Genomic DNA, 11,473 nt, shown 5'->3' on the forward strand with positions numbered 1-11,473 from the left:
GTTATTCTCCTTTTTATATGTGTACCAGTAAAAAAATTACATAATTTGGCTGCAGTTGGTGTATTTTATAATCAGGTGAGATTTCATTTTTTCCATTTATTTGCTTGACGCCTGGGAATCTTGAGCACGGACAGAAAGACAGAAACAAGCGTAAAGGTGTGCAGAGATGAGGGGGGCCGTGGGGAATGCTGGGTAAATGGTACTGTGAGATGAACGAGCGCTGTGACGTTGTGTGCCTGCTCGTTTCCATGGACGCGTGGCGTTGAGGCTGCCGCCGGTTCACTGCAGACCTGAGAGGAATGTCTGGAGAGGTTCGCTGCGATGCCTGTGATCTCGGCACAGACCAAAACGCATTTCAAAGTGGGAAGATGTTAGTGAAAAATGTCTTTAGTTTGTATTAGGAATCACGTCCGGTTAAGCCAGGTGTCATCTTCTTCAGTGGTTTTGCTTCCCCGTGTTGTCCCTTCCTCCTGTGAGGGAGAATCAAACCAAGTCTTTAAAAAATGGAGCGGTGCGGGACCAATACGCCATAAAGAAAACGGTGGGGTTTTCATTGTAAAGCTGTTGTGAGATCTGCTAGCAACTGACTGATTCAAACAGCTGGAAAATTTCTCATAAATAGGGGGGTCCCTGGAGGGTTCCTGCTGTGAAGGCAGTCTCTAGTGTTAGAGCACAGAGCTCTGCAGCTGAGGTACAGCCTTGCATGGCAGGCTACGGAACTGCAGACAAGCTCAGACTGAAACTGAAGCCTTCACGAGGATTTCAAACCCAGACCCACACAGTCGCACCAGGTACCAGAAATTATCGTACGAAGACCTTTCGTTTGTTGCACTTGACATTTGACTGCTAAATCAATATTTACATTCTTTACACACACCGGTTGAACTGTGCCAACCCGAATTACATTACATTACATTACATTACATTACATTACGGACATTTAGCAGACGCTCTTATCCAGAGCGACTTATATCGTGAAGGTTACAATTACTATCTGAAAGAATGTATTCCAAGTAGGAATTACTACCTGGAAGAATGTGTGATAACTGCTTCTTGGGGAAGACATCGCATAGCAACATAATAGTTTCACAGCTGAGTCCCCTGTGAACTTTGCGCTGACTGCACTCAGGGAAGCTTCTCAAGTGCGACGCTGTGGAGGCAGTGTCTGATGTGAGGTCAGATTCAGGTGCACCTGCTCATGAATTATGAAGGAGATCAGAGTGCTGAACAGTGTGGGCAGGGTTTGAACATTTCCATTGCAGGAGCGAGAGCGGGTTCAGGAAGGGACTTTCCTCTTTTTTTCTTCCTCGCTCTTTCCCCCCCTCCCCCCTTTCTCTTCCTTGCTATTCTTGTGTTCTCCCTGTTCTCTCACTCTCCCTCAGTCCCTCTCTCCCTCTCTTCCTCTCTCTCCCCATCGTCTCTGTTCTTCACTTCCTCTCTCTCCTTCATGCCCTTTCCCTTTCCCTCTCTCTTCGCTCTCACCCATTGTCTCTATTCTTCACACCCTCCCACTCCCTCACATCCTCTGCGTTTCTCTCTCTCTCCCTCTCTCTTTCTCCCATTGTTTCTCTTTCCTTCGCTCTCTGCCATTGTTATTGTGAGGTGACACGTCTCCCCCCGTTTGTGTTCCCAGGCACCTTGACAACCACTCGCTGTGGGAGGGCAAAACCTTTGCCGTCCGCTGCTTCAAGATCATCATGTATTCTATCCAGGTGAGCTGCACATCTATCGCACATTCGGTTTCTGTACCTGCTTTGGATCTGTGGGCCAGTGCTGTTTCCCCCCTGCCAGAGCGATGACGAACTGTGGAGTGAGTTATTTGACCAATGGAAGAATAGCACTTGCCCTTTAGCCTCTTTTGATTGGCTCAAAGAAACTTTTTGGGACCAAACGCAAAAGTGTGAGTGTTGCTTAGCAGATTTTGGCCTCTGTGATAAAAATACACAAAGGCATTGCTGTGGACAGCATTGGCGTGTTTTTGATTCAATTTTAAAGTGAACGGCCCATGTGTTTTCCTGCGTCGTCTTCTAAAAGTGTCGGTTGATGTTTTGTTTTCACCTCTGAAAGTGTTGCAGAGGCATAAGGCACTTGTGTTTTTTCTCGCCCACTTTCCCCTCCCTCGTGCCATCTGTCGCTCCCCGACAGTCCCAGCACTCCCACCTGGTGATCCAGCAGCTCCTGGGACACCTGGATGCCAACAGCAAGAACTCGGCCACGGTGCGAGCTGGGATAGTGGAGGTGCTGCTGGAGGCGGCCGCCATAGCAGCCAGTGGCTCTGTCGGTGAGCGTTGAAACATGACTGTCGTCGTATGGCTCTGCTCTAATGCACTGGTACAGTCTAGCCACTAGAGGGAGATGCGTGACAGAGATTGATATCCCATGTTTTAATACCCTATTGTGTTTGTTACCTGTTACCTCTCCATTGTATGTTTAGAATGATTCCATATTTCTTCACTGAAACAGTGAACTTAACTGTTTGCCTACACTTCACCTGACTTAATTCTCCTTGTGTTTAAGACTTGTACAGATATTTTTTTGACAGTATGATATATGAAGGATGTTGCTGGTGTGTTGTGGCTGTCCTACTTAAGCCCTCCCTGATACCTATAGAAGTGCTCAATTTTTCTCCCTCTTTGTAGACATATCTCTCTTAGTGTCCCTCATAATGGGCTGGTCTCTCTATAGACATGTCTCTCGTAGTGTCCCTCATCATTGGGCTGGTCTCCCTCTACTCACTGTGGGCAGGTCTTTCTGTTTGCACGTCTCTCTCAATGTTTTTCTTGGTGTAGACTTTTCTGTCAGTATCTCCTTTTCTCAATGTATGTGATGCCATTGTTTATGGGCCTGTCTGTTTAATTCTCCCTGTGCAGATACGTTTCTCTGTGTCTTTCTGAGGCCTCCCTCTCAGTGTGTCTCTGTCTGACTGCGTGCTGCAGGCCCCACAGTGCTGGAGGTGTTTAACACCCTGCTGCGGCAGCTGCGTCTCAGTGTGGACTACGAGCTGACGGGCTCATACGACTCCTGCGGGAACATCGGCTCCAAGATCATCAAGGAGCACGAGGAGCGGCAGCTCCAGGAGGCCGTCATCAAAACCATCGGTAAGATTGTGTGTGTGTGCGCGTGCGTGCATGTGTGTGTTTGTGTGCTTGCTTATATACCCAGGAGGGATGATTAGTGCATTGGTGTTCTTATTCATGTTTCATTTTCGTCATAAATCTGTAAAATAAATTCAAGCATGCCCATGGCATACTTTTAACCTTCCCATGCAGTCACCACAATGCGTTGCTTCATGTTGGTTCTCAGGGTTGAGGTGACAAGAATGTTTCTGTATACACTGAAGCTGCGCTGAACATTGTTAAGTGTGTATTTACATGACAAAAATGGTGTGGATACTACTCCACCCTGGCCTGATTAAACTTGTCTAAATGCTGTGTGTTTAGAGTATTTCTCCTCTCTCCTTACTCTGTCTCTCTCACACTCTGTTCCTGCCTCCCTCTCCCCCGCTGTCTCTCTCTCTCTCCCTCTCTCCCTCCCTCCCTCTGCCATCTCTCGCTGTGCCTGCCGTCTATGTGCCATCAGGCTCGTTTGCCAACACGCTGCCCACCTACCAGCGCTCCGAGGTCATGCTCTTCATCATGGGCAAGATCCCCGTGCCCGGGATGCACCCTGGCCTGGCGTCGTCCAAATCCGGGTGAGCCCCCCGCGCCCGAGCCCCCCCCCCCCCCCCCCCCCCCCCCAAGCGCAGAGAGGGGGCGGCTCTCGCCAGCCGGCTCTGTCCCCCGAAACGCGGACAGACAAGCTTAAATTGACACTTCTGTTGCTGTTGTTTGTGGCCAACAGTTGCTTAATTGCGATTATGTTTCCACCGGGCTCGGACGGACTAGGGACTGGCATGAAATTGAATTTTGAATTGTTCAGCCTCTCAGCGTCTGTTAAGGGATGCGATGTCCTCTAAGCATGCTATAACATGATAGCTGTCCTCACTGAACTAATGCAAAAATTGTGACCTTTGTCTCTGATGTTGCATTGGTCATCCAATCCTGTATTACATTACTGTCCTTTAGCACACGCTCTTATGCAGAGTGACTTGCATAGGTTACAGTTTTACCCATTTAATACAGCTGGATTACCGAGGCAGTTGTGGGTTAAGTACCTTAGCCAAGGGTACAACAGCATTGCCCCAGTGGGGAATCAAACCAGCAATTTTTGGTTACGAGCCCTGCTCCACACCACTACGCCACACTGCTGTGCTGTGTATCTTGAAACACTGTACATAGAACGTATGTACATATTATTCAGCCTAATTGTAGCAGTTCTGGTCTCGTACACATAACATGCAGCAGCTTTGGACTGAGTCTGTCCGTTTCTCACACGCAGTCGTGTGCTTTTGAAACCCGGTTCCCACGCGTCTGTCTGCGTTTGTCACGGCACACTCTAATGTGCAGACGACGTCCTCTCTTTTGATGGCACTCGAGCGAATGAGAGGTCTGTGACTTTATGCCCGCTGGGTATTTTATCGTGCAAAGAAGAACGTGTTCCAAAGACGGTAATTGCAGGTTTTGTAGCCCGTGAGAGGCGGCATAACTCGATTCCTGAAAGGCCAGGGCTGAACAATCCGTTTTGATCAGGGACATTTAAGACTCATCAGCAAGCGAGCAAAGCGAGGACATATATACTGTCCTGAGGCAGTGGAAAGGGCCGCGCTCTTTAAATAAACGAGGTACGCTGAGAACCGAGCTCTGCCAGGTCCCTTTCTGGACACAAAGTGCATCTAATGCTGTTCTGTTCTATAAAAGACATAAAAGCCACGAGCCAATCTCCTGACTCAGAGGACATTATGTTACCTTCGCCAAGACATCAACAGGATATCCAGATCCATTTTATTTGATGTGATCTTGTTTTCAATGGTTTAATGCTCCTTTTTTTGGAACAGAAATGTGTGTGTGTGTGTGTGTGTGTGTGTGTGTGTGTGTGTGTGTGTACTGGTACCAGGATACTGTGCATGGTTAAATAGAATATAGAAACTTCAGGTTTTTATGGTATTGATTGCACATCAAATGCTTCAAATCTGTTTTAATGAGGCTGGAGAACAGTCTCCAGATTCCAAAGATATGAAGAAAATCATCTCAGGGTAGAGCTTATACATCACTTAATATGACTCAATAAATTATAAATGTATCTCTCTATGTATTTAATAAAGAGAAGTTTTAACATAATGAATTTTACATTCCTGGTGGAATCCCTTTGTTAAGTGTACTGTGTTTTTTGTCTGGACTTTGAGATGAGTGTCCCTAACCTTGTATTGATTTGGTTGTAGGTTCGAGGGCAGTAGGATGATTCAAGTCATGTTGCTGAAGTCACTGCTGCAGGTGAGACTGTTACAGATTAGCTAGTAGCAACATTCGCTTTTAGGGAAATGCTGGGCTTGTTTTATGAAATGAACTCAATAATCCAATTCAATCCAATGCAAAGAAAGCCAGACCAGTGTATGCGTCTCTCATGCACACTACATGGCATATGCAGTGCCTTGCAGCAGTAATCAGACCCTTGACCAATTCTCACATTTTACTAAATTACAAATAATACATTGAAATTTCGCTGTGAGATATTTTATTTTAAAAACGCAGAAACTCAAAATTGTTACTCAGAATTACTTTAAGGTGACATTGGTTTATGTTGACAAGATTTTTAAGAAAAATTTAAGCTTGAAAAGCTATGTTTTTTGCATTAGAATTAGCTCTGGAAATGCTAAGTTTACACAAATGAAAAAAATTACCCTAAAGAGGACACAGTTACCTTACTGTTGGTCTCTACCTATGAACCACGTTTGTGTTGCCAAAGCCTGTGTGTCTGCCCGGGCTCTGTGCAGGTGACCACGGGCTTCCAGACCACCAACATGCTGACGGCGCTGCCCAGCTCCTTCCTGGACCCGCTGCTGTCCTTCACTCTGATGGAGGACGCGGAGATCCGCCTCCTGGTTCTGGAGATCCTGGTCAGCCTCATCGACCGCCACGACAACCGTCCCAAGTTCTCCTCCATCAGGTACGGCCGTGTCTTTTCCATCTGCGATGCACGATCTGTGACTCTCTGCTCGTGATGACATGCTCGGTCTGAGGCTGTGTGTCTGCGACGCACGCCGTACACAGTGATACGGTGTCTGTGACGTGCGCTGTCTGTGATGTGTGCTGTCTGTGACGTGTGTTCTCAGCAGCACTCACTGCCTGGGACAGTATACTCAGTATCTCCCACTGCAGTGAAGGCTGTATGGGTGTGGGTAATGGGAGGCAGATTCCTTTCATTCTAAGTACATTACACTGTTCCAAACGCTTCACACTGAGAATCTTTAATCCCCTCTCAGTGTGGGCCCGTACAGCAGCAAAGCCCTGTGGAGCGATCCTGACAGACATGACGTTTCCCCCATCATCTCCCCCCATTTCACAGTCACCGCTTGAACGGGGATAGCTGCGAATGTCTCATTTTGGGCGCTTTCGATAGGGTGGCAAAGACCAATCACTTTTTCCCCGGCAGAGTCAAACCGAGAATATAGTCCATCCACTGCCCTCTAATTAATCCCACCTTCCCTTTGTCTGCCGCCTCATCCCTGACAGCTCGCCTGCGAATGTGAGAACAGACGAGCGCTCCCCCCGGGGGGGTGGGGGGGAGTCAGACCGCGCCTGCTTTCCGCCCGTAGCCTCTCATTAACCCCACCTTACCGCTCTTTTTGCAGCATCATCTCTGACATCTCCGTGCTGAAGCTGAAGGTGGACAAGTGCTCTCGGCAGGATAATCTCTTCATGAAAAAGGTTTGCTCTCGCTCCCCAGCCTCCATCTGGCTGACCTGAGGTCAGCCGTCGGGGGAATAACTTGCATTATTAGGATGAGCCGGGAGTCAGCTGTGCGGGGTAGGGGAAAGAGGTGGAATTTGGGATCGCTGTTTATGCTTTGTTCAGAGACATGCAGAGGCAATGATGACAGAGCAAAGCATTAAGTGTCAGGTTAGGATAGCCACTTCCTCTCATTCAGGATAGTTGTTACGGATATTAGGTGTATTGTGTTTTGCAGTTTGGTCGTCTCTGTGGTATCCCATCATGCCTTGCTTCCCTTCCCAGCATTCCCAGCAGCTGTACCGGCACATCTTCCTGGCCTGTAAGGAGGAGAACAGCGCTCAGCCGCACTTTGAGACACTCTACGCCCTGCTGGCCCTCATCAGCATGGAGTTAGCCAATGAGGAGGTGGTGGTGGACCTCATCCGCCTGGCTCTGGCCCTGCAGGTACCCGCTAGGACCACTGGTCCACAAACAGTCCACCACCTGATATCCACTGATGTGGTTAGCCTGCTACTTAAACAGTACCACTGCCATGTTGTGGGCATCACTGCTTATATTCCCTGCAAACGGGGGACTGATTGCAGTCACGCAGACATGATGATACACGCCACAGAGGAAAAAATAAAGTTAAAGGAAAGATCCGTAGCAAAGTGTGCTCCAAACACCACACCTTGCTGTGAAAAAACCGGCAACTTTTGCTACATTACATTACATTGCATGCATATTTAACACCTGTTATTTTTTCTAATATTGTGTTTATAATTGTCATGCTGGGTGAGTTTCTCTGTTGCCATCGCTCTTCCTTTTTCACCCACACCATGCTCTATTCCATGCTGCAGAGCTCATATTGTTTCTATTCCTTCAAGTGCTCTGATAATTACTTCATGAAGAGTGCTGTATGAAATGAGATTTCATTGACCTTTGATTGTATTTATTGCACAAAAGAAGGAAACCGCAGAAGCGCCCCCTCGAACACTTCCTCTGGCATATTGGATGTCCCTGTGAGCAGGTCTCTTTTGTGCGCCTTTGTCTCCCAGGACCTGGCTTTGACCAATGAGGACACCCTCCCTGTGTACAACCGCTGTGCCGTCCACGCCCTGTCCGCTGCCTACCTGAACCTCATCTGCCAGCTGACCACCGTGCCTAGCTTCTGCCAGCACGTCCACGAGGTCAGCTGTGTGTGTGTATGTGTGCGCGCGCGTGTGTGTGTGCGTCTGTGCACGTGTATGCCCATTTCTCTGTGTGCGTGCATGTGTCTGTGTCTGTGTCTGTGTCTGTGTTTGTGTCTGTGTTTGTGTCTGTGTCTGTGTCTGTGTCTGTGTGCGTGTGCGTGCGCGTGTGCGTGTGTGTGTGTTTGCGTTTGTATATGTGTGACAGACTGAGGGAGATGCAGCCTTACAAATGTGTTCCCTTAGGTGATTGAGGTGCGACAGAAAGAGTTCCCTTTCCTGCTGCCGGAGGACGTCTTCATCGAGAACCCCAGGTTGGCATGCCAACAGCTCTGACGCTCGGCGACAGCCATGCTGTGCAGTTCCCGCTTGCTGTGGGAGAGCGAGGCTTCATGAGTTCCAAAATGGGTGGAGTTATAATGTCCTCCCAGTGACATTAATTGGCAGTGCATCGTCGTTGAGGCGAAAAGTGTGGTTGGTTTGTATGAGTCAGTGGTGGACAGTCCATGATAGCTCCTCCTGTGACACACAGGTTAATAAAACTCATGTGTACCTTTGAGTCACCAGACAAAACCTCTCAAGGACCATGGGCAAAAAAAGAATCCTCCATGTAGGGGCTTGAAATAGCCTTCCATTTCTGTCGAAACAATGTTTCTTGTTCAAAAGCAGCCGGCATAGTTCCCGCTTCATCTCCCCACTTGTCACTAGGGAGAGAACAATTCGTCCTTAGATCTTCTGTGAAGTGAAGTACTTGCAAATACTAGTACTGTATACAACTTCATGTAAGTCCGTTCCATTAGAGACACTTCACTCTCATCAGTTATTCAGAGCGTCTCAACTTGGCTTTTAAGGTACTTTATATATCCAAAAACTTTGGGGGGAAGTTGAGGACAAGTAACAGCGAAAACAGAATTTCGTGAATGTAGCGGCACGATTTCCATTGCTATAAACAGGCCTAACCGCGGCCTAGTGTCTGGGTCTCATACTTGACTCTCCGTATAACGCAGGATCCCCAAAACCCTGGAGAAGCTGGAGGGAGAGGTGCTGTTCCTCCAGTCCAAAATCACGGAGGTGCTGGGGGGTAGTGGCTACAACACGGACCGGCTGGCCACCCCGTACATCCCGCAGCTCACAGGTAGGGCAGACCTCACCGTCACCATCGCCGTGACCGGGCCGGAAGGAGGCGGGGCCCGCTGTGTCTCTCCGTCTCACCGTCCTTCATGAGCCGTGCCTGCTCTCTCCTGCCCCGCAGATGAAGATCGCCTCTCGAAGAGGAAGAGCATCGGTGAGACCATCTCCCTGCAAGTGGAGGTGGAGTCCAGGAACAGCCCCGAGAAAGAGGAGGTGAGGGATAGGAAGTGCATTTGCGGCCCTGGCTGCCTTTACGGAAAGCTGTGCCCAGAGACAGCCACTCTCATGGACACATACAGCCCTGCCAAACCGCAAAGAATGTCTCACATGTGGACACAGGCGGCTCACCCTTACACACAGAGACAGCTGTGCCCATGAGCACAGACTCCGCCCCCTTACACCAGCCGCCTCCGCTGTCAGACATGCTCCTTTTCAAATACATGGCTGATCTGTTGCTCCTAATGCGTTCAGCTCCTATCACACAATCAGTAGCTTTAAATGTCCTCATTAGATGGAGTACTTAGATTTGCTTTTTTCTATGTATGACAGATAGTCTATCAAATAAGAGCTGACTGTCAGGATTGAGTTTTGAGAATCTCACATGCATGAGATAATGGTAGGTTTTTGCACTGGTCTGGTGTAAGAAGCATGGTATGGTCATCTCAGTTTTTCAGCTTTAATCCTCTCCTGTCACTCATGCAGCCATCAGCCATCCCCTCACTGATGTACAGTGGGTCGCTGTCCTGTCTCCCGCTGTAGTTCTCATTGTTCCTAGTGCTTGCAGTTACTTTCTGCTCCATACAATGTGAACAAACACTAAAGCTGAACTCTGCGTTGAGGCTGAATCTTGCTTCTGTTTCTGCAGAGAACTCCAGCAGAGGAGATCACGTTTGAAACACTGAAAAATGCCATCGGTAAGTAGTTGCCATATAACTGTTTGCATTTGGCTTTAAATCACTCTGGACAGCGTTTAAAAACTCATCCAAAGCCTAGAGTTTGCCCCAAGTTTGGAGGTCATCACTTATTGTAAATAAATAAAAATATGTCTGTCAAATCATTTGACAGACAGTGTTTGTTTTTGGGGGATATCAGTTCTTTTCTGAAATGATTTCAAAATGGAAGTATCTTGCTTACATATGTGATGATGCAATTCTACAGTATCTGGCATCTGTAACTGCTTCAGTGTTGTATGTATGAACTGCTGTAACTTTCAGTTCAAAGTGAAATTACTGAAGAATTCAGGTCACACTGCAGTTCACCCCTGTCTGCTCTTTAGTGGACAGCATTGGTATGGAGGAGCAGGAGAGAGAGCGCAGGAGGCAGGTGGTCGAGAAGTTTCAGAAGGCCCCCTTCGAGGAAATAGCTGCCCACTGCGGTGCCAGGGTGAGTTTTGAATGCTGCTGCAAAATAATTTTGAAGGGGAATATCCAAAAGGGTCTCATAAAACAGAACTCTCAATAAAATAGAATTTGTCGTATTGAAAAATGACAAAAATATAAAGAATATATTGTTGTTGAAATATTGTTGAAATATTTGTCATATGTTGTTATACATACCGTTTATTAAGACTTTTAGGGAATCAGTTTTATACTTACAGTATAGACTGTGTAGTATATGCTTTAATAGTGGCAATAAACAGTATACACTATTTTTGTACCTTGTAATACACCTTTTAACACATCAGATGTATGGAAACATACTGTTATTAATGTCACATTTGAAGATAAATGCCTTTTTCGTAAGTGACTCTGGCATCACCAATTTGCTACCGAACAGGCAGCAGGTTACAGCTCCTGCGTTGTTACCTCAGCTGCACTCCTGTGAGTGTGACAGTGACTGATGCCGTCAGGCTCCATTAGCTCTGTTTCTCAGCCGCGGCGTCCTCATGACACATGCTCAACATACCCAGGAGCATCTGCTGTGATCTGTCTCAGTGTTTCATCACTGGAAACACAGACACACACAAGCCGTGGTCTGCGAATGCTTGAGTTCGATGTGAACTCGACAGGTCCTTTGCTCTCAGATAACGGAAAGAATTCGCGCTTGAAATTTTTATCGTGTTGTGCTATTGTTTTTATAGGCCACGTTACTGCAGAGCAAACTCAACCAGATCTTTGAAATCACAATCAGGTAGGTGATGGTTACATCCACACTTCAAAACACCTTAGAACATTATCAAAACTAAATCTTTAAAGATATATTTCAGTTGTGCCATGGAGAGCTGAGAAAACAGATTATAGTAACCAAGCAGAGTTTGAACTGTGTGAATTTGTGTGCCCTATATTAAAACTCAGGCCCTGTGTGAAGCTTCATGTTATGAAAGCAGTGGTGCATTCTGTGATGTGT

General features: G+C 47.3%; 1 protein-coding gene across 3 annotated transcripts in view; it reads left to right on the forward strand.

Annotated features, from left to right (window-relative positions):
- The window catches only part of efr3bb (EFR3 homolog Bb (S. cerevisiae)), a 44,178-nt gene that overhangs the window by 27,847 nt on the left and 4,858 nt on the right, over window positions 1-11,473 (forward strand). For all 3 annotated transcript variants that reach the window (XM_036549479.1, XM_036549481.1, XM_036549480.1), the window contains 15 exons: window positions 1,634-1,712; window positions 2,146-2,281; window positions 2,937-3,098; window positions 3,580-3,691; window positions 5,318-5,369; window positions 5,870-6,042; window positions 6,728-6,803; window positions 7,110-7,271; window positions 7,865-7,996; window positions 8,243-8,310; window positions 9,004-9,131; window positions 9,249-9,340; window positions 9,993-10,041; window positions 10,404-10,510; window positions 11,208-11,257. In XM_036549479.1, coding sequence (XP_036405372.1) covers window positions 1,634-1,712; window positions 2,146-2,281; window positions 2,937-3,098; window positions 3,580-3,691; window positions 5,318-5,369; window positions 5,870-6,042; window positions 6,728-6,803; window positions 7,110-7,271; window positions 7,865-7,996; window positions 8,243-8,310; window positions 9,004-9,131; window positions 9,249-9,340; window positions 9,993-10,041; window positions 10,404-10,510; window positions 11,208-11,257 — 1,578 coding nt within the window. The remainder of the gene's footprint in view (window positions 1-1,633; window positions 1,713-2,145; window positions 2,282-2,936; window positions 3,099-3,579; window positions 3,692-5,317; window positions 5,370-5,869; window positions 6,043-6,727; window positions 6,804-7,109; window positions 7,272-7,864; window positions 7,997-8,242; window positions 8,311-9,003; window positions 9,132-9,248; window positions 9,341-9,992; window positions 10,042-10,403; window positions 10,511-11,207; window positions 11,258-11,473) is intronic.

The sequence above is a fragment of the Megalops cyprinoides genome, chromosome 17, assembly GCF_013368585.1.
Source record: "Megalops cyprinoides isolate fMegCyp1 chromosome 17, fMegCyp1.pri, whole genome shotgun sequence".
NCBI classification, from domain to species: Eukaryota; Metazoa; Chordata; class Actinopteri; order Elopiformes; family Megalopidae; genus Megalops; species Megalops cyprinoides.